This window comes from Cydia splendana, chromosome 5, assembly GCF_910591565.1.
Source record: "Cydia splendana chromosome 5, ilCydSple1.2, whole genome shotgun sequence".
Taxonomy (NCBI): Eukaryota; Metazoa; Arthropoda; class Insecta; order Lepidoptera; family Tortricidae; genus Cydia; species Cydia splendana.
In genome coordinates, this window is record NC_085964.1 from 9,242,805 (window position 1) to 9,270,761 (window position 27,957).

Consider the following 27,957-nt stretch of genomic DNA (forward strand, 5'->3'; position numbering starts at 1 on the left):
ATGACACGACTCGCTGTTCAAACAACTAAGCGATTATAGCCGTAACGGCAACCGTAACATACTATCGCACTGTACCGCGAACTTGGTACGGTGTAGTAGTGTGTAATGGCTATTTGGACGAATGGTGATTGCATATATAGTTGGTCAAGCAGATCTTGTCAGTAGAAAAAGGCGGCAAATTTGAAAAATGTAGGCGCGAAGGGATATCATCTCATAGAAAATTTGAATTTTGCGCCTTTTTCTACTGACAAGATTTGCTTGACCATTTGTATTATACTACTCTTTGGATTGCATGCGTTTTTCCGTTCTAATGGAGAGCGTGCTCAACACTCGTGCGCGAATCGCGGCGCGAAGCCGCGAACGCGAGTGTATAGGGGCTTAAGATATGCGAACTATAGAAGGATTCATTTACAATTCTAATTTCTGAACGCAAATACTTTGTCAATTTGACAGCATTTAATTACAACACCGTGTTGTTAAATGTCAACGGTCAACACTACAATTAAATTGAAAATTGATAAAAGCCTTACTGTGTTTTGGTTACTATTATAAATAAGATAAACATATGTCTTATAGCTTTAAGAAAGTATTTATTTCTGCGCACAAAAAAGTACAATTAAACAACCATTCACTATTCATGAAATAAATATAATGTCTTACAATGTTCTAAAACCGGAGCTGGTGTGGATAGACGGAAGGTGTTACAGGAACACTGATACATTTGTTGATATAAGTACCTTTCAAGAACATGATTTATATGAAAACGGTAATAGAATTTACGGTATTTCAAAGCAAAGAACTAAGTTACATTCTCAAACCTAAGTGGCTTGTGGATGTGGTATTGTAGCTCCAAATTTAGTTTCTGTTTCTTCAAATTCTGTTTTGTCTTGTTTGTGATGCATCTATTTTTGTTAATTTAGGAAAATTTGCAGCATATTTGTATCAAAATCTTCCTACTTTACTGTCTGTGACAAAACAGTAGGGATAGTACTAATTATAGGCAGCTTGAGGTAAGCATTGTTAAGCCTACAAGTACCCCATCTGTTGACACACTGTCAGCAAACACATTAAATAAATATCAGTTACAAACATGGAATAAAAAATAATTGCCTTTTTTTTAATTTCAGATACTATTTACAAGGACAGTGACGAGAATGATGAAGATGACAATATGGAAGTAGTGGAGCTGGATGATTCTAGATATAGTACAAGTTTCCATGTTTCTAAGTGAGTATTAAGATCATCTAATAAGTGTTATTATCTAGGCCAGCGGTCGGCAACCTTTTCGCCGATCTAAACTCATTCATCATCATCATAATTTAAGAGCATAGCTCTTGTAGTATGTGCCAGTTTTCGCGGTCCTCGGCCAGATAAACTAAAATTGACAATGTGATTGGGTTGGCCTAGATCAGGGGTCAGCAAAATTTTGACACAAAATAGCCAACTGCGGTAGACATTGAAATTTTAAACTCATTGTACAGTCACCTGCAATAATATGTTACACAATGAAGGCCGCAAAAATATCTGACACGATCTTATTTGTAGAGCCATAAGAGCGTGTCACATATTTTTGCAGCCTTCGAAGAGTAAAATATTATTGCAGGTGACTGTACAGTTATGAAAGTGATACTTATGTAACCAATGGGTAAGAATACATATTTAATTTTTCATTGTATTTTATTCACAGACATTACCTTGGTTCAATAATTGGGAGGAAAGGATATACAAAAAGCAGAATTGAACATGAGACTAAAACAGAAATCAAAATACCAAGGCAAGGCAAAGACGGAGATATCACTATTCTTGGACCTAATGCTACTGTAAGGCTTTAAAACTAAATAAGTTGAAAACATTGAGAAGGGGCATATCATCGGGTGTCAAGCAAAAGTCACTAAGTACTATCAAAAAATTAAAGTAACAATGCACTTTATTACATGTGTAACACGGTTTATTGTCCAATAATTTCAATGGTGTTAGTTAGTGACTTTTGCTTGTCACCCAACGATATTTTAATTTACATATATATACTTTTATTATGTATTTTACATATTTGATCACGCAATTTCGTAAATTAAATTAATACTTGCCTCCTTTCTATCAAATTACATCTGGACTGGACAGTGCTATGTTAAAAGTTTTTTTTATCTCTGACCATAATTATATATCCTAATTTGTTTATATACATACATACATACACAATCCTAATTTCATGACTATTCACTATAAATTATGTGATGTAGGTAATAAGTAATAGAATTTACATCACAAGTACCTACCTACCTAATCTAAACCCTCCTAAAAATTCCAGACAAACAATTATGTGGGTATATATGTACTTTTGGATTTTTTATAGTTAACTTCTGGAAGATAATATTTGTTTCAGAGTGTGAAGACTGCCAGACGGCGAATTAATATGATAGTGTTGTCATCCCGAATGAAACAGAAGCCTACTCATTTCATATCAATACCCATGAATAAGCCTGATATTGTGAACAGATTCATACAATTTAAGGTAATTCTGCTAATTCATCGATATAAATAGGTATCTTTAGTTAGATCTCGTTTTGAGGGTTTCGTAGTCACCTAGAAACCCTTATAGTTTCGCCGTATCGTCTGTCCGAGGCTTTGCTCCGTGACCGTTAGTGCTAGAAAGCTGCAATTTCGCATGGATACATAATAATAAATATTTTTTTTTAGGGTACCTCCCATACAAAATGTTTTTTTTTTTTTTGCTTTGTTCCAATAGTGTGGGGTATCGTTGGATAGGTCTTTCAAAACGAACAAGGTTCTCCAAAAAACATTTTTGATATAGTTAATATTTTCGGAAATAATCGCTCCGAAAAAAAAATGTCTCCCCCCTCTAAATTTTTAACTATGAGTCCAAAAAATATGAAAAAAATTGGGAAACAATAGCTTAATAAACTCTTTCAATGAAAACTATAGCGAACATGATCAGTCCAGTTGTTTTTGAGTTATTGCAAAAAATCTTCTTTTCTTAGTAAAAAGACGTGCAAAGCGCAAAGTTACTCCCTTATGCTTGTAATGTACATGATACTTACTATTAGCCCCCGTTTGGCCTATTTTGACAGAATTATAACTACGAAACCCTACACTGAGCATGGCCCGACATGCTCTTGGCCGATTATTTACGTGTTATCAGCACGTAAACAATTTAAAAGGGTAATTCCTGAAATATCTCATTCCCTTGGCCAATTTCCTGGCAATTTGCGAATAGATATAGCCAGGGAATGAGATTGGTGAGGAATGACCCAAAAATTGGCTTCATTAACACATAATTAATATATTCTTTAATTTGTTATAAGAGCAACTACATATTAACCGTTAGAACGCCACGCCTATCGTGTGCGGTGCGTCATCGTGAACCTTGTTAATATTGGGCTGTTACCGTGCGCGTCAGTTGACGCCTTTAATGATCAAACGGTTGTTTTTTTTTTAAACAACATCACTATTATTTTCAGGAACTTGTTCTCCGCGAGTGCCCAAGTCGCGGGGTAGAGGAGTCCATCTTTATCCAGCCTAACAAAGTTCATTTAACTATGGGAGTTATGTGCTTGATGGATAGTGAGGAGAGGACATTTGCTTCCAAACTTCTTACAGAGGCCAAGGAGAAAGTTATAATGTTAGTTTCATTTTACGCTTTCTATATACATTTAGTGATATCCAAATTTTGCGGACAGTACTTTTGTTATAATATATAGTTATAAACTAGGTCATAAAATAATACACCTATCTTTCAGGCCTCTTCTCCAAGGACACTTGCCTTTAAAAATCAGAGTAAAAGGTTTGTCCTATATGAATGATGACCCTAAAGATATAAATGTTCTCTACGCTAATGTGGAAGAATTCGAGTCTACGTCTGGTGTCCTCCAACAGCTAGCTAATGAAGTGGTAGCTTACTTCAGTCGGGAAGGTAAATATAAACGAGGCAGGTTTTATAATGTTACAATTTTATAGGTGTAAACTGGCGATTGACCAATATATATTATATTAGGTATGTACCCTAATTAAATTTCACCTCGACACCGCAATCAAGTGTTACCTACAAATTTTCTTTACGCGAAAAATTTAGTTTGTTGAATTTAATAAGTAATTTTCTAATGAGGCGCAACTTTTAGAGTCTGTGTGGAGAGATGGGTCTTAAAATGTATTGGTTCCCTTAGGCCTCCTTTGCACGAGAGTAGTGTCGCCTTAAAATCAAACGTTAGGATAGTTCTGTACGCTAGATTCGATTTAACGGCCATTGCTCAAAGTCGAAAATCCAACAACGATATAAAAGCGCTACCTACCGCGATCGTGTGAATAAATACACGGGTATTCATTTGTGTCATTCCACCGATTAGGCCGTATATTCCACGACTCTTCTCTTTCTGCACGGACTCTAAATGTAATAGTAATAACGGTGATTACTGATTACCTTCAAATATTGTATTTTTTGCTGAAGTGAAAAGTTGTACGCCCACGAGACCATAAGTCATTGGCCCCCTGTGCCGCGATGCGACGACCTCGCTACGCTCTGGATTCTAAATTAGAATTACTCGCTGCGCTCGTGGTCCTATTTACATTATTTTGCTTGCGTTGCAACTATACTCTCCAATTCTTGTTCAGGTTTAATGAAGAAAGAAGACTGGGATCCAGTTAATGTAAAACTACACGTAACATTGCTCAATTCCAAGTATAGAAATGGATCCTCTCAAGACCCCGGTTCAAGGAAAAGAGAATCCTTCGATGGGTCGGAGATACTTAGAAAATTCGGTGATTACGAATTTGGTGTAATGGAGTTGAGTGAAATTCATTTATCTCAACGACATGCTCTCGGACCTGATGGGTATTATCAGCCCACTTTTGTTATATCTGTACCATAGTTTTATGTAACAAATGAAATAAACGAGTTTGTAAATAATTCTATTTTTCTTGTTCTTCATCAGTCGTTACCTCAATGCTGACGATCGTGACATCATGTCCTTATAAGCATCCAAGCATATTAACTATTTTAAATACCGTTGAAATAGCTATTAGAATATTTATAAATCGCTGGCTATAGTTACCATTTCACACTGGCAACACAGCACTGAGCTGGCAGTTTTTACCCGAAAAATAAAAAAATGATACGTTACATAAAAGTCAATGTGTTATATAATGAGAGTAGGTCTCGCGCTATTTCTGTTGCCACAGGTAGGCACGCGTATAAAATTTCGTACAATAATTGTACCCGTACCCCGACTTTGTTTTCTATGCATTTAACGTAATATGACATATGACATTAGATCGTAGATCGTAGTGTGGACGGACGATTGTAGGTTATCTCATATCCTGTTTTCTGCGTCTTAAAAGTAGATCCGACACCGCATTGCGCATGCGTGGAAAGTGTGTGTAAACAAAATAACCGGAAAAAGATTAATTTCGGTAGGACACTCGTCGAGAGTAAACTTTTTTTATAATTTTCTTACTGTAATGAAACCTCAGTAGCATTCCCATTTGGCGAGATATTTGCATCATCAAATACTGACCTCCTTTTCCTATTCGTTAAAATAATATCAAATACATTGTGATAAGATAAGTTGTTTTGCCTTTTCTTAGTTAATGCACTGTAATTCGGTTAGGTGATGTTATTACTGATGGTTAGGTACCTACATATATTGATTGTTTCAAGAATCTCATTTCGAATTGGCGATTGCTCTGCGATACAAGTTGCACAACCAACTTTTATTCCATCATTGAGAGAAAAAGGTAAGACTGTCTTATTATTTAACGTAAGTACGTACCTAAGTAGCTTTCCTTTTTGATTTGAATAAACTATAGTGGTTCGCCCGGTCGGAGACTAGCGATATGGGGGTATGGGGTCATTCATTATACTTTCACTCATTTGGTATTTGTAAGTAGCAAAATTTGTTCATCTGTCGACTCTGTCGTGACTGGAAACCCACGCGACGATTAATAAGATTCCACTTTTTGAACCAATCGCTACGCTCGTAATTCACTTTTGGAACCTTTCATTTGTTCGGGACTCAATATTAGCACGAGGCGTAGGTACACACTGTATTAGGGAGTGATTATATTAAGACATTTATTTAAATTAGAGCCACTTGCACCATCCAGGGTTAGCCACTAACTCGGAGTTAACCGTTAAAACAGGGTTAAATTGGAAGTACAGGTAACTCCGGGTTTAACCGGTTAACCCCGACTTATGGCTAACCCTGGATGGCGCAAGTGACCTTTAAGATTTCTGCTAGGTATTTATTTAAATAATAACACATTTCCTTAAATCGTTTCAGAAATGGACGGCGACTATGAGGAAATTGATTTGGATGAAAATATAGAAATAACGGAACTTGATGATTCTCGATACAGCACAAGTTTTCATGTTTCCAAGTAAACAATTAATTATTTTTATTTCAATTAGGGGCCCTATTCCACACTAATACAATGCCAATTTAATAAAAACAGCAGTTACTGCACCTAGTTACGAGACAAGGGCGTTCACGCCCCGTTCGTCGATTTTTCTTATTCAACATTAGATACAATAATTATTTACGGCTCGATTCGGAAAATTAATTAGATTTCTACTAGACTTCAACAAGTTACGATACGGATAATTTAAAGATATTTGTAAGATAGATATGTCAAATTTGACGTTTCCGCGATTCTGGAGGTCCTGTTAGACGATTTCGACAAGTTATGACTTAGATATCCAAGTCACATCTAGTCGATATCTAATGTAGATCTAGTTGATCTCTAAATCGTTTCAAGATCTTGTGATTATCTCGAAATCCGAATAGGCCTGTTATGGTACATCAGATATACTACTGAATATTGTTAGTGCGTTAGAGTGCGTGTTCAGATATTTCTGAGCACCTTGGCCGCTCCGATATATCTGATGGCGACTGTACTTACAGAAGATCACTGGTTTTTCATAATTCATAATAATTCATAATTCATTTATTGCATTTATAATCACGTGTTACATAAGGTCTTACAAAGGGCATCCTTTATCTTTTTGCAAAAGGCAAATTACCTATGAAAAAACCTAAAGTATCAAAGATTCATTTTTTATTTGATTCATTTTTATAACCAGTGTAAAAGATGTGGTTTTATCGGAACCGAAAACGGAAACAGATGTTTTCAGTTTAGTTTATCGGAATCGGAAACGGAAGCGGAACCAGAAACGGAACCGAAAACATGATCAGTTTTTTCGAGATACCAACCTCAAGTAACTTCATCATCATGCACCAAAATATACAGGGTGTCTTAAATAAATTAGATGTTATACATATTTCATTAAAAGAACTAATCAAAGATGATCTTGATATTGACGTGCTTTGTCTATCGGAAACTTTTATTCGAAAGGGGACAGAGAGTAACCTTGAGCTTGCGGGATTTAAACTAGCAACCCATTTCTCCAGATCAAAACAAAAAAGAGGCGGGTCATGTATTTTAATAAAAAATAAATTTAAATCTATACCGCTGCAAATCTGTGAGGACCTCGCCATTTCAAACATCTTTGAATGTTGTGGAATTGAAATCCCAAACTTGAAACTAATAATAATAAATATATATCGCGTTCCCAAATATACATATGAAATACCTTTCTTGCAACAACTTGAAAAACTTTTGCAATATGTAACCACAAAAAAGAAAAAGTATAAGATTATAGTTAGTGGAGACTGGAGACTTTAATACTTTTAAAAAGGAGAAGAATACTTTAGAGTTGGTAAGCCTGCTAAATAACTACAATATACAAATGCATATAAAAACCCCTACTAGAGGTAAGTCGTGTATTGACCACATAGCTAGTAATGTTAAAAAAGTTATACCAAATGTGCTTCCACTAGCCCTTTCTGATCACGAGACAGCTCAAATAATAACAATAAAATCAGTCACTACCGTTGAACGAAAACTCTACTATGCCATTAGAAGAGACTATAGCTCTGAAAACATTAATAAATTTAAAAGCTGTATGTCATCCTTAACGTTTGCACAAGTTCTAAATGAAACGGATACTGACGCAGCCTTCCAGAACATCCATGAACTGTTAGTTTTATTTAATGACTTGTGCTTCCCGCTCGTGAGGCGAAAAATCCATAATACGCATAGCAATAAAGGATGGTTAACCCGTGGTATTCGACGTTCTTGTTTCAGTAAGAGAAAGCTGTACCTAAAATACCTGCAGGAACCTGGGAACAAACATCCAAACAAGCGTACATACGCTAATTACACAAAATTGCTCCGGAAGTGTATACATAAAAGCACACCAATTGCACAATAGTAGATTGATTAATCATGCCAAAAGTAAAGCACAGGCTACTTTGCAAATTATCAATGGTCATACCTTCAAAGAACCTCAATTTATTAACTGTATTGAGAACGATCAAACGAAGTACACAGATCCTACAGATATTGCGGAGCTATTTAACAACTTTTTTATTAATGTTACTAACGTACCTGTTGCAAATAGCTTGTCACAGGACCAGTCGTATCTAGAATATCCTACAAATGCTAAAACTATCTTCCTTAAACCTTATATACACGAGATATACACGAGATATATACAAGATTATATTGTCCTTAAACAATAGTAATGCAGTAGGCATAGACAATATAGCAACCAAAATATTAAAGCACTGTGCAGAAGACATTGCTCTTCCACTCACACACATTATAAACTTGTCCTTTGAACAAGGTAAATTTCCCGCCAATCTTAAGCGTTCAATAGTCAAGCCCATATTCAAAAAGAATAACAAAATGTCTATGGATAACTACAGGCCCATTACTATTATTCCAGTGATTTCTAAAATCCTTGAAAAAGCTATCCACGAACGTCTGTTGAACTTTCTCACTTCTTGCTCAATCTTAAGCAATCAGCAATAATATGGCTTCCGTAAAGGAAGTTCTACTACGCTGGCTTGCTTTAATCTTGTAAAATTAGTAACGGAATCAATAAATGATGATACTCCCGTAGCAGCTGTCTTTCTGGATCTTAGCAAGGCGTTCGATTTTGTAACCCATTCGATACTATTGAACAAGCTGGAAAGGTGTGGCATAAGAGGAAACGCGCTGAACTGGATAAAAAGTTACCTCACTGAAAGAGAGCAATGTACAGAAATACAGCAGATTATTAACAATGAGCTAGTGTCTGTAAGATCTCAATATAAATTTAATAGATGCGGAGTACCACAAGGGAGTATACTTGGCCCATTATTATTCCTTGTATACATCAACGATCTACCTAACCAAGTACAACATAAGTGCATAATGTTTGCAGATGACACCACCTTGGTAATAAAGTCTGACAATTTGATTAACTTCAATAAAACTATAAATGACACATTAGTTAATGTAATGCACTGGCTCAATATAAATAATTTAAAAATAAATATTAATAAAACATGTGTAATGCAATTTAGAACATATAGAGGCGTAGACATCGATTTGGATATTCAATATGATAACGAGAGTGTTAAAGAAGTAGAATCCACCAAATTTCTAGGGATACACATAGATAAATTTTGCAGCTGGAAAAGTCATGTAGCTAATGTATGTGAAAGGCTCGACAAGTTTGTATTTGCTCTAAGGCGACTTAGCAACATTTCCTCTAAAGCTGTGGCCTTAACAGCCTACCACGGACATGTCTCCTCCATCTTGAGCTATGGATTATTGATCTGGGGCAACTCTGTAGATGTCCATAAAGCATTCGTGGCTCAGAAAAAATGTGTACGGGCCGTTTGCAATGTCCACTTTCTAGAACCATGCAGACCATTATTTAAATCTACAAAAGATCTTCCATTGCCATGCATGTATATATTACAGGCATCTTTGTTTGTGAAAGAGCACCCTGAATATTTTGACACAAATATTACCTTTTTCCCTAGATCGACCAGACGTAAAAATCAAATATTCTTACCTAGAGCAAGGAAAAATGTGTTCAAAAACAATGTTTTCTCAATGATCATCCAAATTTATAATAAACTACCAAAGCGTATATTAGAATCTGAACCGAGGCTATTTAAAAATGCCCTACGTGAATGGTTATTATTAAAGTGTTACTATTCAATTCAAGAATTCATGTCAGACGAAAACCAATAAGTTTATTAATAACATATGTTGTTTTGACATCATATTGAAATTTGTATTTTTTTTTTTACTATGTTGACATACTTATTGAAATTTGTATGTCAACAACAATGTAAAACACTTGTTACTTAATAATTCATCATATTGACATTAATAATTTTTAATTGTAATTTTTATCATCCGATAATTATGACTGTATATCTTAAATTGTAATGTTTGCATGATTGCTTGCCGCTTACCTTGTATTGCATGCCTATCATAGAGTAGAACATAAGGACAACTTTTATTTTAAGACCTACGATTGTATCAATCAAACTCTATGTTCTCGCAATAAACATATTTCATTTCATTTCATATTTCATTTCAACGGAACAGGAACCAGAATCAGAATCGAACCTGAGTGATAGATGAGATGTTATAGGTAGTCCGTGCTGTTAACGACAAAAAAGTGCGATTTACGGGAAATGATGATGATGGAATTTCCTTTTGCACGTTTATTGAACTCTCAACGCCCAATATAGCCGACGATAGCAGTTGGAGAAGGTAACTGGTCTACTGGCGCCTCGCTCGAAACCGCAGTCGCCCCAGCCTACTAGATGCCCATGTGCGAAGCCCTCGACGAATATCTTCAACCGCCTCGCGATAAAGAATAAACTACACGATTTAAAAAACTGACTTTTATTACGCGGTACAAATATAAAAATACTCCTACAACGATTAGGCGGTACAGCTTCGGATCCCTCAGGTCTTCCTTGGTTTTCTTCCTTTGGTTTTCTTCCTTTTGGTTTTTCCTTTTCGGCTGCTCCTGGTGTACTGTACGATCCGAAGCGGTTCCGTCTTACTTTTATACGAAAAATCAAGAAAGAGAGTCACCTACGATAGGGAGATAAAATCATGTCTTAATTCGCGGAATTAATCGGCCTGTGATTGGTCGCTTACGTCATACGGTCATTTTCGGGTGAATTTTCATTATCCCGCTATCGTTCTGCGACTCATATTACATACATCCGATTAATTACTGACTTAAAACTATTACAAATAGTTAACTACGTTCATTAGTTATAAAAACAAACGATAACAAGTTCACTAGTCCTTACGACTTGGCTTACAATAGATAGGAAAGCGTCCGAAATGAATACAATGGATGGTTTATGGCCCTTTTGCCGACTCGCAGGCCTTTGTCTACCTGTGACTGCCTTATGATTCTTATCTAACTAGGTGACTAGGCTAACGACCTATAATATCTACAAATATTGTTATGATGTAACTTTAACAGGTTACGAATTAATTAATGAAACGTGTATGTTTCTAAGTGAAAATTACGCTGTATCGGAGCGCTGAGCTCGAATTTGGCCGACCAATGAGAAGCGGTCATTCTGTCCCTTTCATATTGAGACTTCCTTGTCTTGATCCGCCTTTCTTTGGTTAACCAATGACAGAGCCTACATTATTTTACTAAGTTTATAGTGATTACTTGGGAATTGGGAAATAGGTTTAACCATGTTTTTTCCTAACTTACTGGGTGACCTAAAACTTATTACGAACCTACGAGTTAAATAACGGATATTTTGAATACTTATGACTACTGACAATCTAATCGCGGTTTTCCCTACCTATCAAATAAATCTTTATTGAGAATACAGTCTTAATCGAATTTGATCTTAATCTAACTTATAATTATCCGCGTCTTGTCGTAGCGTCGCTAACATTTTGTCCCCGCAGTCGAAGACTCCTGGTGCATGGGTTGCGACGCGATGACCGCCAGCTTGCAGCTCGGCCTGCGTAGCGTCCCGTGCCTCGTTCTGACGTCTGCGGAGCGAACCCTCCCGTCGGGTCCATGATAGACGGTCTCGACGACTCCTTTAGGCCACACGCTGCGTGGTCCGTTGGGTTCAGAAATGATGACAACATCTCCCGGCTGGATCTGTCGCCCTCCGTCGTCGGATGATTTGCGTGGTGCCAGCAGTGGAAAGTACTCCTTGGTCCAGCGCCGCCAGAAGTGGTCTGCTAGCGCCTGGGCAGCCCTCCATTGTCGCTTGTCGTTTTCCTCGTAAGCGCCAATCATAGGTAAGTTAGCGTTATGAAGTAGAAGAAAGTGCGCAGGTGTGAGACTTTCTTCGCTCTCTGGGTCGACGTTCACGTGTGTTAACGGCCTTCTGTTAACGATATTCTCGATCTCTGCCAGTAGAGTCTCGAACACTTCGGTTTTCGGTGCTCTAGTGTTGAAGGTATAGAGCATCGCTGTCTTCACGGTGCGTACCATTCGCTCCCAAGCTCCGCCTGCAGATGGGTTGCCGGGGGGAATGAATTTCCAATCCATTCGTCGCTGCACGCCGTAGTGTTGCAATTGCGGAAGCCATTGCCTGTAGGCCTCGCGCAGCTCGTTCGATGCCGCCTTGAAGCAGGTTGCGTTATCGCTATACATAACGCTCGGCCATCCTCTTCGTGCGGCGAAGCGCCTTAGCGCCAGTAGAGCGCTATCCGTAGACAGGCTATGTACAGTTTCGAGGTGAATAGCCCGAGTTACTAGGCATGTGTACAGACACACCCAGCGTTTCTCTCGTCGTCGTCCTATGGTCACGTACATAGGCCCGAGGTAGTCTTGCGCGGTGTAGGTGAATGGCCTCTGGTAAGCCTGTAGCCGCTCGGGTGGTAGATCGCCAAGGGGCTGCGCTCGCGGTGAAGCTCGACGTAGCTTACACAGCGCGCAGTCTCGCGCTACAGCTTTCACAGTAGGTCGCAGTTGTAATATCCAGTAATGTTGTCGTAGCTGATTTACCACTGCCTCGTTATGAATGTGCGCCATTCGCCTGTGTGCGCGTTGGACCATTAGTCTGGTAAATGAGTCCTTGCCGTCCAATATTACGGGTCGTACCGATGTGTACAACACTGGAGCGTTTCCTAACCTCGTCTTCATTCGCAGCACGCCGTCGTCGCACAGCTCGGGTGCTAGATTGTATATTCGCGATTTCTTGTCCAAATTGCGTCCTGCGCTTAGAGTGCGCAGCTCGTCCGGGAAACTTCTTCGTTGGCTATTCTGTAGCCACATATGCTCGGCTCGCTTTATGTGGTTCACTTGCAGCTGCAGCGTCTTGTTCTTATTTTTCATCTTATCTATGAAAAGTAGAACGTAGGCCGTCGAATTCATTAGCCTATCGTAATTACTGAAGCGTCGTATGTCAGGTAGCACGCTCGACGGATCTGACTTTGACGTAGTAGTAGATAACGTAGTCTCTACTGTGACTCCGCTTTTCCTTTCAGGAAGGTCTTCAGTCGGTCTGCCTATTTCTTGACTCGGCCACTCCACTTCTGGTCGGTGAAGAAATGACGGTCCTTTGTACCATTCGTCGTGAGCGGTGATTTTCCTCGCCGGCTTCCCTCTCGTAGCGTGGTCTGCGGGGTTCACGTCGGTTGGCACGTACATCCACGCCCGCCGGTCCGATTTTTCAGCTATTTCAGCCAAACGGTGTGACACGAACGGCTTGTAGTTTCTTGCGTCGTCTTTGATCCATCCTAGCAATACTCGAGAGTCCGTCCAGTAGATAATTTTCTCGACGTTGTATCGTTGCTCCTTTTTAATCGTCTCGGCCAGTCGAACTCCGATTACTGCGGCTGTAAGCTCTAGTCGTGGTACTGACAATACTTTCAGGGGGCAAACTCTGCTTTTGCCCGCTGCTAGGCTGACTCGTACATCTTCTTTGTTCTCGATACGCCAATACGCCACGGCGCAATAGGCTTCAGTTGACGCGTCGGTAAAAACGTGTAACGTGTATCTCGTAGCTGCTCATCCTCGGTCTCGTACGATGCCACGTAATCGTCCATATAATGATTATTGTGGATGTCGTAGACCGCGTCCGGATATTTGTCCTGGTTGTCGAGCGCGTTCCTATTACGCACCGAATGCGCGAGGAAAGGCGATGACACGTTGCCAAAACAAACTCTGTTTAGTTTGTACACCTGGGGCTCCATATCTCTTCTAGTGCCGCGCCACAGGAAGAGTTGGCTCTGTTGATCTTCTTCTCGCATTTGAATTTGCAGGAACATTTCTTGTATGTCCGCGACCACCGCGAAATTCCATTCGCGGAATCGTAGCAAAATTCCTAATAGGCAGTGGCGGATTTCCCATAAGGCACAGTAGGCCCGGGCCTAGGGCGGCAAGATATTAGGGGCGGCAAATTGTGACAAAAAAATTCGCTGATAACAAAAAATTACTCAAAATTAGGCCAGGCAACGAATTCTCAAAAAAAGGTACCTATAGAGGGAAATGCATGAAACACAATTTTTGACTTCGTACCTAACTTTATTTCGACTATCTAGGAGGTGAACATATCAAAAGTCCCCGGCCGTAGTCCTTGAGTCGGGGGAAGAAAGGGGTTTGAAGAACACATTTATCGGTTTTTCGCTTATATCTCGAAAAGTATGCGTTCTAACGACATGATCATTATACAAAATGAAAGCGGGTATAATTTGCTACAAGCTACAAGTTTTTTGATATCTTGAGGGCCCTCCACACTTGTGCGCGAATCGTGGCGCGAAGCCGCGAACGCGAGTGTGGCGTCGATTTCACAGATTGTTGACGCCTTCGCGCCTTGTTCGCCGTTTTTAGGGTTCCGTACCTCAAAAGGATAAAACGGAACCATTATAGGATCACTCGTGCGAGTCGTGCGTCTGGCTGTCCGTCTGTCACAGCCTATTTTCTCCGAAACTACTGGACCAATTAAGTTGAAATTTGGCACACATATGTATGTTTCTGACCCAAAGACGTAACGTAAATAAATGAATTTTAAATATGGAGGCCATCTTTGGGGGGTAAATGAGAAAATTAAAAATTAAAGTTTTTCAAACTATATCGTGTTACATATCAAATCAAATAGCTTATTGTAAGAATCTCAAATATATATATTTTTTTCATAATTTTAGGATAATAGTTTAGCAGTTATTCAAGAAAACAGGCAAAAAATTACAATTCCCCTCCCCCCTTATCTCCGAAACTACTGGGTCTAAATACCTACTAATTTGTCCTTTAAACTTCTCTGGAATTCGCTGGAGGCCAAAAGGGAAAAAAAAATATGAGTGTTTATAGGTATAGCAAAAAAAATGTTTTTCTTGTTTCTTTTGGTAAAACTGTCAATTAAAATGAATAGGTAAGTATTTGCTTATTTTTTTCGCAAAACCCATGTTCCCATGATCATATCACAAGGACGTATAGTTTCTGAGATATACCTAATAAGCGGAAAACAGAAAAATGTGACCTTCAAACCAAACTCCCCTACCCCCGCTCAAGGGGACTTTTGATATGTTCACCTCCTAAAGAGTCCAAATAAAGTTACTAAGTTAAAAATGTGTCCCAAGCATTTCCCTCTATACCTTTTCGTTGCCTGACCTAAATGTAGTCAATATGATGGGTGATGCTCAGAGAGGGGCGGCTACAAGGCCTGGGGCCTAGGGCGGCAAAGACTGCAAATCCGCCACTGCTAATAGGCTTCGTAGTAGGTCTGGCCCCGATAAAATATAGTCATTCAGACTATTTCCTTGACTTTTTGCCGCGCAGTCAAAAACGGCTCTTCCTTTGCCTTTATTTAAATTAAATACATTAAAGTGCGGCAAAAACCAGGTTCGGTCGGTCTGCGGCGGCTCCATGATACGTTCCGCGTATCCTTTCTGTAGTAACTTCTGAATTTGGGCTTCGTAGTCTTCAGCGAAGTCCTTGTTGCGCCGCATTTTCATCTCCAAGTTGTGTAGCCTCGACCGCGCCATTACGTAGCTCGGTGGTAGCTTCACGTTGTCCGACGCCCACAGTTGACCGACCTCGTACCGGCCCCCTGCAGTCTTGCGTACCGTAGCGTTGAAAATGTCGATGGCTCGCTGATCGCTCGGACTGACGTTTTCTTTATTCGTTACTCCTAACGCTTCGATCGACCAATGCTTCTTAACTTGATCGATTAATTCGTCGTCCTCTGTGCGGCAATGAAGTACGGTTTGCTCGATCGTGCGAATGATGCGCGGCATTCGCCCAAAAAATACCCAACCCAAGGGTGTCTTCATTGCGCAAGGCTCGTCCTCTCCGCCCTGCCTGATCTCGATGGGAGTCTTCAGGTGGCAGAAATCGCCTCCAATCAGCATCTGCGGTACTCCTGTACCCACGTAGCATTCGTCGCCCAAATCTTCTAAGTGTTTGTGCTTCATCAATTCGGCCTTGTTGAGTGATTGCGATCGTATGCCAAGTCCTTCTACGGTCTTCATGACGATCTCGTGCACGGTGCCTCCTCGCAGCGGTCCCACTTGCGCCTTTACAGTTTGCGTGATAGATGTGTGCTTCAGGTTTCTTATCCCACGTAGACAGAGAGGTTCGTCTTCGCCTACTGCTCCGATTTCATCTGCGACGTCTTGATCTATCATGGAAAGCGTTGACCCGTCGTCGAGGAAAGCGAATATTTGAGCCGTACCCTTCGGCCCCGTGACTGTTACAGGCAGCACCTTCAGTAGCACGTTGAAGTTTGGGGTTGACGACACGTAGACGCGCGGATCGTTGTCCTCTCGTTCTGTAGGCCGCGACTCCGTTTCGGCCGCTGCCGCAAACGATGACGTCACTCTCGGTGAGGCGACCGCTCGATGCGTCGACTGAGCTACCGCTATTGTAGCCCCACTGCTGTTGTTCGCCTGTGTAGGCTCGGTGTGCAGCAAACGGTGATGCGTGTGCGGGCAGCCTGTCACGCCGCACCCTTTCGCGTTGCATTGCGACTTCAAATGTTTCGCGTCCATACATCTGAAGCATATACGATTGAGTCTTGCCCATTCCCATCTAGCGCCTATACTCTGTGCGGCCAGCTTGCGACAATCTGTAGTAATGTGATTGCCACCGCAGTACAAACACGTGCTCTTCGCTGTGATTTGTCGAGCCGCATACGTCGCCTTCTGCCCTCCGCTGCATCGATTTGCGGCCGGAGCTGGAGTGGGGATGGGATAGCGCGGCGCGGGCGCGTTCAGTCTAGCGCCAGGCGCGCGCGCGTACGGTGCTGTCATCGGTCCCTGCGCGCGCTTCGCTGGTGCGCGCGCGTGACAGAATGACATCTCTAGCTCGCTCTCTTCCATCAGAAAATCAGCCAACTGCAGGATCTCGGGGTCGTCAGTATCGCGATGTCTGTTGGCGTAGTCGCACCATCTGCTTCGTAGATGAGGCGATAATCGATCGGTTACTTCCCGTATCAGCATCGGGTTGTCGGCGTAGTGTCTTCTATCTATGTCCATGATAGTAGATACGACGTTCATAATCTTGATCGCAAACGTATTGAGGTCGTTCGCGCTCGGCCCCAACGGTGGCAGTCTTCGTAGGTCCTCGATTGCTTTATCCAAAAGCACCTCGCTTCGGCCAAACTGCTTCTTCAAAATACGTATAACCATGTCTGGACGAGTAGCTGTAGACAGGACATGTGACACGCACATCTTAGCGTCCCCGCGTAACGCCATACGCAGTCTTGCAACGTTCTCGTAGTCGGTGAACTTGTAGCGCTTCGATGTCTCGATGTAGGTATTGTAAAAGCTTCGCCATTCGCTCACATCTCCATAGAAGTGAGGTAGCTCGAAGATATCTTTAGGTGCCGGACGAGCCGCCATCTGCATCTTCTCGAATAAATGCAGCATAGACTCCGCAACTGTGCCTTCTTGCGTGTGTTGCGTACGCGCCGTGTGCGGCGTACGGGGCTCCTCCGGTGGCGATTCCGATCGCCGTTGACGTTCCACGCGGCTCGGTGAGCGGCGTCGCATATGTCGCTCGTCCCGCAGAGGCCGTCTAGGAGTCTCGTAGTCCGGTGGTGGCTCGTTGGCTAACCTCTTCTTAACTGGCTCGGTTATAGTCTTGTCATCCTGAGAGTCGTCCATCCACTTCAGGATTCGTTTCTGTTGTGGCTCGATGTCACCCGCATCTGAGACTGCGCCCGTGCTTCCTTCCGCTATAATCTGTGATTTCTGCGCCTCTAGCCTCTTCTTTATTAAGTCGGCTTCGATCCGCAACTCTTTTCGCTGAATTTCTGCTAGACGTTCGCTCGCCTCAAGCTCCACTTGAGATAGCCTTGCCTCGATGACCGTACTAGCGCATGAGTGCACGGACTGAGTAGGGGCAGGTGCATACGGAGTGCTCGACTCCATAGTGCCCCCCTGCTGCGTAGCTGCGACGTCCTTAAGTTTCGTTCTCGCCCGTCGCAGTGGTAACGGTGTGGGCCTCGCAAGTCGTCGTAACCGCTTGCGGAGCTCTCTGCTCCACAGCAGTGTATTTACTTGCGAGGGAGACCCCGGTGGCCTCGTGAAGTCGTCCGCCCTGAGGGAGTGCTGTGGTGCGGCCGCTACGCCAAACGGCTCGGCGCTAGCCGCGCGCGGACGCTCGCTGAGCGCGTCGGACGACGTTACAGGGGTGAGGAGGGGGCGCGCCGCCTCGGCGCCCTCTGACCTCTCGGCGTCCGCGCGGGCAGCCCTCTGAGCCGCTGCCGCGCCCTCCGCTAGGTAACGCCGCCTATCTTCGTCGCTCTGCATCGACGCAGCCTTTCGCGAACGCGTACCGACCATTTTATCGGTCATTTGTGACGTTTCTTCGCAGCAAGTGTAGACTTGAGCACGACGTCCCGGTGCGCTGACAGTAGATCCGGCTCGAAGGACCAGAAAATATTGAACTCTCAACGCCCAATATAGCCGACGATAGCAGTTGGAGAAGGTAACTGGTCTACTGGCGCCTCGCTCGAAACCGCAGTCGCCCCAGCCTACTAGATGCCCATGTGCGAAGCCCTCGACGAATATCTTCAACCGCCTCGCGATAAAGAATAAACTACACGATTTAAAAAACTGACTTTTATTACGCGGTACAAATATAAAAATACTCCTACAACGATTAGGCGGTACAGCTTCGGATCCCTCAGGTCTTCCTTGGTTTTCTTCCTTTGGTTTTCTTCCTTTTGGTTTTTCCTTTTCGGCTGCTCCTGGTGTACTGTACGATCCGAAGCGGTTCCGTCTTACTTTTATACGAAAAATCAAGAAAGAGAGTCACCTACGATAGGGAGATAAAATCATGTCTTAATTCGCGGAATTAATCGGCCTGTGATTGGTCGCTTACGTCATACGGTCATTTTCGGGTGAATTTTCATTATCCCGCTATCGTTCTGCGACTCATATTACATACATCCGATTAATTACTGACTTAAAACTATTACAAATAGTTAACTACGTTCATTAGTTATAAAAACAAACGATAACAAGTTCACTAGTCCTTACGACTTGGCTTACAATAGATAGGAAAGCGTCCGAAATGAATACAATGGATGGTTTATGGCCCTTTTGCCGACTCGCAGGCCTTTGTCTACCTGTGACTGCCTTATGATTCTTATCTAACTAGGTGACTAGGCTAACGACCTATAATATCTACAAATATTGTTATGATGTAACTTTAACAGGTTACGAATTAATTAATGAAACGTGTATGTTTCTAAGTGAAAATTACGCTGTATCGGAGCGCTGAGCTCGAATTTGGCCGACCAATGAGAAGCGGTCATTCTGTCCCTTTCATATTGAGACTTCCTTGTCTTGATCCGCCTTTCTTTGGTTAACCAATGACAGAGCCTACATTATTTTACTAAGTTTATAGTGATTACTTGGGAATTGGGAAATAGGTTTAACCATGTTTTTTCCTAACTTACTGGGTGACCTAAAACTTATTACGAACCTACGAGTTAAATAACGGATATTTTGAATACTTATGACTACTGACAATCTAATCGCGGTTTTCCCTACCTATCAAATAAATCTTTATTGAGAATACAGTCTTAATCGAATTTGATCTTAATCTAACTTATAATTATCCGCGTCTTGTCGTAGCGTCGCTAACAACGTTACTCCTTTTAACTGACAGATTAATTTAGGAAGGGGAACCAACCGAATTTCTGATGCAAAATTGACTTACGGCATGCAAAATTTGTAAAAAATAGTTTTGCTTTGTGGTATTTTTTCGTGTAACTCAAAGATGCCAAATTCATTTCTGATATTTAATTTATACGGGTCATATAATATTCATATAATAAAGTCAAAATTTTGCATTAACATTTCAATTGGCTCCCCTTCCTAAGTCAGTCTGTGAGTCAAAAGGAGCAACTCTGCAAAAGGAAATTCCATCATCATCATTTGCCGTATAATTAAGTGAACACCACGGACTATGAGCGAATGACTGGTATAAACCTGTTTGTTTTTGATGGACGCTGCTCATGTTCCGCTGTCGCGCTAAGCATTGATATCCGATATACTTCCGTTTCAAAAGTAACGGAACCGGAACAGAAACGGAAGTTCCGACTTAACGGAAACGGAGCTCCGTAACATCCCTGTTTATAACCAGGCAGTGGTACACGGGCGACGAAATATATATATTACCTACGCTTGAATAACGTCTAAGGTGCAGGAGGGCAATTTCGACTGCGGCGAAATTTCAACTATAAATCGAAATATCTTCCATGTTTTACATTATTAACTAGAGTGCGAGAACCAGATAGCGAAAAAGATGTTTTTCGCTATCTGGACATACATATATGGCACTCTAGTTAATAATGTAAAACATGGAAGATATTTCGATTAGTTGAAATTTTCCCGCAGTTGAAATTGCCCCCCTGCACCTTTTTTTTAATACTCAATTTTTATTGTTCCAACCTCAATTTAAAACTTCGGTTTTAGGAAATATTTTGGGTTAATAATAGGAAGTCAACAACAGACGAAAGACAAAATTGAGCAAGACACCAAGACGGAACTGATGATACCTGGACATGATCAAGATGGAGATATCACTATACTGGGACCCACTCCTGCAGTAAGATTTTACTGATTTATTTATTTACTAACAATATATTTACACGGCATTACAGACAAGCCAATACACCGAGAAATTAAACATTGTAATGCTGATAATGTATAATTGTATATTATAATTTATAAGTACCTGGCATAAGTTCAAAATTAATTTTAGGAGCCCGGTTCGGTTTTAACAATTTGTTATGAGTTTGTATACTGGTCTGGTTTTGATACGACCTTGAAAATCGCTCACGCTGACTGGGGCATGCGAAATGAAATGAAATTCGTGCGTGAGATACGCGCCAATCACGAAGACGATCGTCGAGGACGTATCAAAACCATACATTGTGAAATCTGAATCAGGCTCAAGCTAAACTAAACACATTTAACGGCCGCGCATAACTTAGTTGGTAGTGAACTGTCTATGAAGCTGGTATTGCTGAGTTTCAATTAAATCCAAGCTTCTAATAATTTATTGAATAATTAGCTAGGTACTATCATTATTTTATAAATACAAATAAATAAATAAATTTTATAATATCTCACCCAATATGTATTCTTTTTTAGAATGTGAAGGCCGCAAGACGGCAAATCTACACGATAGTTGTGTCCTCACGAATGAAGCAGAGGCCTACGCATTTCATATCAATACCTATGAATAAGCCGGACATCATGGACAACTTTACACGATTTCAGGTACCTAGGCACTTGTAAAGGGATTTTAAAATAGGGAGGTAACGTTAAATTGAAACAACATTTCATACATTTTAAAAATAACTATGGACAACCAGCATCATTAGTAGCGGATGAAAAAAGCCTGCCAACCCCTTAACAGCACAGATACAGAACCCTTAGTGTTAATTTCATTCAATAGCGTGACGAGCGTTCGTGTTTGCGTTATGTTTATTTTTGTATGTGATTTTGAACAGCGCGCCAAGCGGGACGTATCTTTATAGACTATAATACTGCCCTGCTAAGCCAAAAAGCGCTATCTCAAAAGAAAATTCATCGCGAACTTATACTTTAATTTCTATAACTGAGAATTCAATTTTCATAATCATTTGTTTTTGAGATAGCGCTTTTCGGCTTAGCAGGACAGAATAGTTCCTGTCAAAAATATCTGTAACATTAAAAAGCCATTAGATAATGATTCATACTATTGACGCGTAGGCTCATCCGCTACTATAGGTACTAATAACGCTGACTGTACGTACGGCGTATGATCTCTCTTAAGACGAAACGGGAGCTGAGCTAAAAGTCAATTTTGAGATTTCAAGCTGAATATACCCGTCGCTCTGACGGGGCGTGAGAGACTGTATTTGTGTGTGTAATGCACGCACACAGATGCGTACGCTTGCACCCGCGCGCGCCTCATTGCCGACAATTTGCAATGTTATTTTTCGTGCGTTACTGCCACGAGGCGTTCACTTATTACTTACTGTGTTGCGATTGATTTTTTTGACCCGGCTTACGTTTACGGAACTCGATAATCTTTCTACTACTGTGACTTGGCTTTGTTTACTTGACTTTGCTGATCAGCTTATTGTTTTGGACTCCGTGAGTTGTGGTTACCTATTGGACCGCACGCAATTCATCTACCTTTATTCAAGTAATTAAGCGTAATTAGCCGAAACCTTTATAAGAGTGTAATTCATAAGAAGTATATAAGATATAATTTATGTACTGGTTTGCTGTTAGCTTTTAATTGTATCACTTTACATATATGTTACTCAAATAACTAACACGGTTACACTGTTGTAAGAACATTATTTTTCAGGTAGGCCTTATTATACCTACTATATATTGTTTTTATTTCTTATTGTTTTAGCTGTTAGTTTGGAATTTTATTTAATTTGACTTTGCAATATTATTAGTTATTATGACATTATATTAACTAGGGTGCCTTAGCATTATATACATTTTGACCGCTTTATTTTGACGTACATAGGTAACTTTTTGACATTTAATATGAATATAGGTACTTTTAATTTTTATTATGATTATTTGATTGTTTTATATTTTTTACTTATTTTTTAATTATTTTAATGTATTATTATTATTATTGTTTACCATCTGACGATCTTTTTGTGAATTCATGTTATTTGGAAACATTATGACATTTATGACATTGTTAAATATCATGTAATTTTCAATAAGAAATAAATTAATCTAATCTAATCTAATCTAAATCTAATCTATAGGCCTTATTACCTCCTAGTACCTTAGTAGTAGTAGTACTACTACGGAAATTGATTCAAAGACTCAAGACTGACTTAAGTGGCAGTAGGGTGTAGGGTTTTTTCTAGGCTTAATGAGTTCGCTGAAGCTTATTTTTTATACTTAGCGCACAGAACCACTAGTTTAACAGTATCAGCTCTAACCACATGTCACCATTTTGTCCTTTACGTAACAAACTCAGGGGCCCAGAATATCCGATGTACCTATCAAATCAAGGTTCTGTACCAAATAAGGCCCGGTTATTATAGTTCGTTATTTTTTAGCATTAGAAAGAAGGTAAACAATCATGACGTGTCTTTTTATTAATAATTATTGAAAAACGCTTTCAAAAATTAGTTTATATTACTTATGAAAGCAAAAGAATATAAAAAAGTATATGATTAATACATACATACATACAATCACGCCTATTTCCCGGAGGGGTAGGCAGAGACCACGGATTTCCACTTGCTACGATCCTGACATACCACTTTCGCTTCCTTCACATTCATAACATTCCTCATACACGCTCGCCGGTTTAGGGTGCTCTTGCTCATTAATATGATTAATATGATTTATAATTCTAACATATTTGCTATGACTTATTTTTCAATGGTAATTTTTAATAAGACATGTCAAAATCTGTTACCTTAATGCAAAAAAAACGAACTTTAAGCGTGCTAACTTTCAAAATTTCATTTTTTATAAGATAGTATAAGTAGATGGGCAAAAATTTTGCGTCCATGTCCACCAGTGAGTAAGTGATTGAGATACCTAAACATTTAACTTTATAATGTAAAATGATATAATTTACTAACCTACTCGTTTAATTTCAGGTAGGTTGAATAAGGAACCAAGTAACCATGGGGAGGAGCAGTATTTACTAACATTTTCTTTTTGGGTCTTCAGAGTGTATCGTTTCCTTTTTTTTGCACATATTACACTTAAATATATATTCTCTGTGTAAACCCTTACGTCTTTCAATGACAAAGGCAAGATCAGCAAATGTACAATTTGTATGATCGTGCCTGATATTTGAGATCACAGAAAATAAATATTTTAAATCCACTATTCTGCGACCTTCTAAAATTTTGTTTTATCATGATTCATGATCAAAAAGCTCGGATTCAATAGTCATATCAAACGTCGATTATGCAGTTGATGATGAGCTTGCATTTTCTACCATTGGTGCTGCAAATGCATCAACCGGTGGCGATAAACTTTGCCCTCTTGTAAAACAAATTACTATTGTGATTGTGTCCAGCAAAAGGCCAAAATTCGGTTTACTTTCCTGTTTAAAATATTACTAATTTATTCATATTTCAGATTAGGTACATAGGTAACTGTCTGAATGTTACAATGCCAGCTGGCAAATTCTATCACATTTGTTTGTTTGGTAGTCATGGTAACATTCACTTACATTGATATCCTTATTAAGATCTGTATCTTATTATCCAGACCTTAAAATATTGCCACCGTTGCCCTTTAAAAAAATACTGTTTAAATAATTGGCTACTCAAACAATGCTTCTATAGTATAAATAATGACTACACAAAAATGGGTAGTATTGTATATAATGCACGAAATAAGGCCCGATTCTTAAGCGGGTTTAAATTTTGAGGCCATGTCCGCTAATACTATAGACAAAATATCAAGTTTAATAAACACAAAAAAAAAAACATTGATGGGCCTTATTTTATAATTTAGGCCTTACTTTGTAATTTAAAGTAGAGTTAGGCCAAGAAAAATCTATAGCGATTTTGATAGAACACGCAGTGCAAGTATTATTTCAAACGTCGCTTCTATGAAATTATGACATATAAATAACACTTGCACTGCGTGTGCTATCAAAATTGCTGTAGACTTTTCTTGGTCTGACTCTAAAATATTCTTTATTACACCACAAACATAAAAACAAATTAAAAAAAAACCGGCTAAGTGCAAGTCGGACTCGCACACGAAGGGTTCCGTACCATTATTTATAAAAACGGTCACCCATCCAAGTACTGACCCCGCCCGACGTTGCTTAACTTCGGTCAAAAATTAGTTAGTTATTTTATCCTGTTTTTAGTATTTGTTGTTATAGCGGCAACAGAAATAAATCATCTGTGAAAATTTCAACTGTCTAGCTATCACGGTTCGTGAGATACAGAGATACAGACGGACGGACGGACAGCGGAATCTTAGTAATAGGGTCCCGTGTTTTACCCTTTGGGTACGGAACCCTAAAACCGATTTACAATGTAGATAAAGGTAGCAACAGGCGGTCTTATCGCTGTTAGTTCTTATTCTTCGTTTGTTTAGCATTAGAGTGAAGGTGACGTGTCTTTTTTAAGCATGCAATCGTATAATTATTTATTAGCTTTATTTGTAATAGTTATGTACTTAGTGGTTAATATTAGTATTTACTATTTTTTTTTTCAATAATGCTTAAAAACGAAGTATAGACATGACAACCAAATATTAACGCCATTGTAGGGCAGGATATACAGAACATGAATCATTTGTACTGTCACGCTCCGTGATTGTTGAGCCATTTAGGGTTCTAGCTAAATTGGACATTCCATAGAGCACGAGTAAGTATGGAACAACCAATTCAGCTAGGACCCTAAATTGCTCGACAATTACGAAGCGTGCCTGTAGGTACCTAAAAATTTTGTTAACCCATTTTAACCATGCAATAAAATATTTTTGATTTTGATTTCTAATTTGAAATATTAGAATCAAAAAGTTCATAATAGATTGTATATCATAACTACAAAAATGTGTTCCCTACTCTCAACCCAAAACCCCTTGTATCTTAGGATCTAGATATTTTCACACAAGACGGTTTATCGATAACTTCTTACATCACTAGATTATCGACATTAAATGTCGACTATTGCCCATCACTTTTCTGGATGTGTACGTATTTAGAAACTTGACTCCGCCCCTAAAATTAGTGTGATAGGGACAACTGCAGCTGAGGCGAAAAATCCTGCGTAAAAATGACAAAAATCGAGGTTTCGTAGTACTCTTTTTCCTCCCCCAAAACTTAACCAATCGTAACCAAATTTGGAAATCTAAATGATTATGAAATTATCTGTGTCGGACCGTTTTGCTTTTTTGGCTAATTGATATCAGTTTTGAATACCACACCTCTCATTGCGGCATAGTCTATTAGGCCATTTTGGCCGTTTTTGAAGGGCTCTAGCGCCTTAAAAAACAAAAATATCAAAAAAAGCAAAACGGTCCGACACAGATATTGACAATATTAATCTGTGTTGAAAAAATCATTGCTCTAGCTTCAAAAACCACGGAGGAAAACGGGGACTACGTTTGTATGGAGGAATGACCACTCCTGTTGGCTCTTAACCTATATAGGTACTTTAGGCATGTTCATTATGTGCTTTTCAATGATCTGTTTCAGGAAGCTGTCATTTGTGATTGTCAAAACCGTGGGTTACATGAATCTATCTTTATTAAGCCCAGCAAAATCCATCTAACCGTAGGAGTTACGTGTTTGACGGATAATAAGGAAAAGATTTTTGCTTCCAACTTGCTTACCGAGGCCAAGGAGAAAATTATAATGTTAGTTTTTTTATAATCGCTTTATTTAAATTATATTTGATGATGTGTCTATTATCCGGCAACGCTACCCCACCAAGCATAAAATGTATCATGAGGACAGTTGCGAACGAAAAATCACGTGATGTTTTCCATAAATTATTATTTAAGTTTCTATTGGCATCTGTCTACGATTAGTACGATTATTAGTTGGCTACGCCCCTCCATTCACTGGTACGAGGATTGCCAGCATTTTATTTAGATTTTATGGGAAATTTCATATTATTTCAGCCCACTGCTTCAAGATCATTTGCCTCTAAAAATTCGAATTAGGGGCTTGTCCTACATGGGTAACGATTCCGGAAACATGAGAGTTCTTTATGCTAAAGTTGAAGAGCATGAGTCAACGCCCGGTATCCTACAGCAGTTAGCTGATAAAATTGTAGGTTTTTACAGCAGGAAAGGTAATGTGTCAATTATATTGGTAATTTACGTATATCCATGAATGTCTATTGCATTTACTTACCTGAAATTTCTACAAATGCAATCAAATATACATTCAACCAGTTACACAATACATGCTTATTAAGTTTATTTTACAAATAATTGTTTCTTAATAACTACGACAGTATACATTCCCAGTTAAAAATAAATATAAATAGACCCGAAGAGAATATATCCCGTTTTGGAATTACTTAACCTTTTCGCCGCCATTGACTTGATATAAAGTCAGTACATTTCGTGCCCCACACGCCACGGCTTGATATGTTATACCTACGCGGGTTGTCGAGTTTATTTACGTGCATCTTGTGTGTCTTTGCGTTGATGACACTTTATTACTTCATTCAAGTGGCGGCGAAAAGGTAATTTTTTTAAGATAAATTTCGTTTTCGACTGTAATGTATAATGTGTATTTCCTTCTCCAACATTAAATTAGTTGCAGGTTTAATGAATAAAAACGAATTTGGCCGAGACAGCGTCAAATTGCATGTAACGCTCTTGAACATTAAGTATAGGAGCAAATCATCCCAGAATTCTCAGGACATTCGAGTAAAAAAAGCTAAAAGGATCACATTTGACGGTGCGGACATACTTGATAAGTTCGGCAATTTCGATTTCGGTGTGTTGGAAGTGACTGAAATTCATTTGTCTCAAATAAGTACCATCGGGCCCGATGGGTATTATGAAGCTACTTTTAAAATATCTATTCCTTAACACAGTTTGACCTAATTTTTATCATATCGTGATTGGTTGTGGAAAAGAAAGTAACTTTAAACCGTGCAATATTAT

The 27,957-nt window shown here is 39.6% G+C and overlaps 2 protein-coding genes across 2 annotated transcripts; both read left to right on the forward strand.

The window, feature by feature from the left end:
* Positions 1 to 586: 586 nt before the first annotated feature.
* LOC134790607 (activating signal cointegrator 1 complex subunit 1-like) lies at positions 587 to 4,921 on the forward strand. Its single transcript, XM_063761462.1, has 7 exons — positions 587 to 766; positions 1,128 to 1,227; positions 1,688 to 1,820; positions 2,384 to 2,512; positions 3,480 to 3,640; positions 3,759 to 3,931; positions 4,627 to 4,921. Exons 1-7 carry the CDS (start codon positions 652 to 654, stop codon positions 4,881 to 4,883), a joined length of 1,068 nt encoding a protein of 355 aa, XP_063617532.1. The 5' UTR covers positions 587 to 651; the 3' UTR covers positions 4,884 to 4,921.
* Positions 4,922 to 5,416: 495 nt separating this feature from the next.
* On the forward strand, positions 5,417 to 27,944 carry LOC134790606 (activating signal cointegrator 1 complex subunit 1-like). Its single transcript, XM_063761461.1, has 7 exons — positions 5,417 to 5,748; positions 6,294 to 6,390; positions 20,791 to 20,923; positions 21,472 to 21,600; positions 26,531 to 26,691; positions 26,959 to 27,131; positions 27,611 to 27,944. The coding sequence occupies exons 1-7, from the start codon at positions 5,625 to 5,627 to the stop codon at positions 27,880 to 27,882; spliced, it is 1,089 nt and encodes a 362-aa protein (XP_063617531.1). The 5' UTR covers positions 5,417 to 5,624; the 3' UTR covers positions 27,883 to 27,944.
* The last annotated feature ends 13 nt before the right edge of the window (positions 27,945 to 27,957 follow it).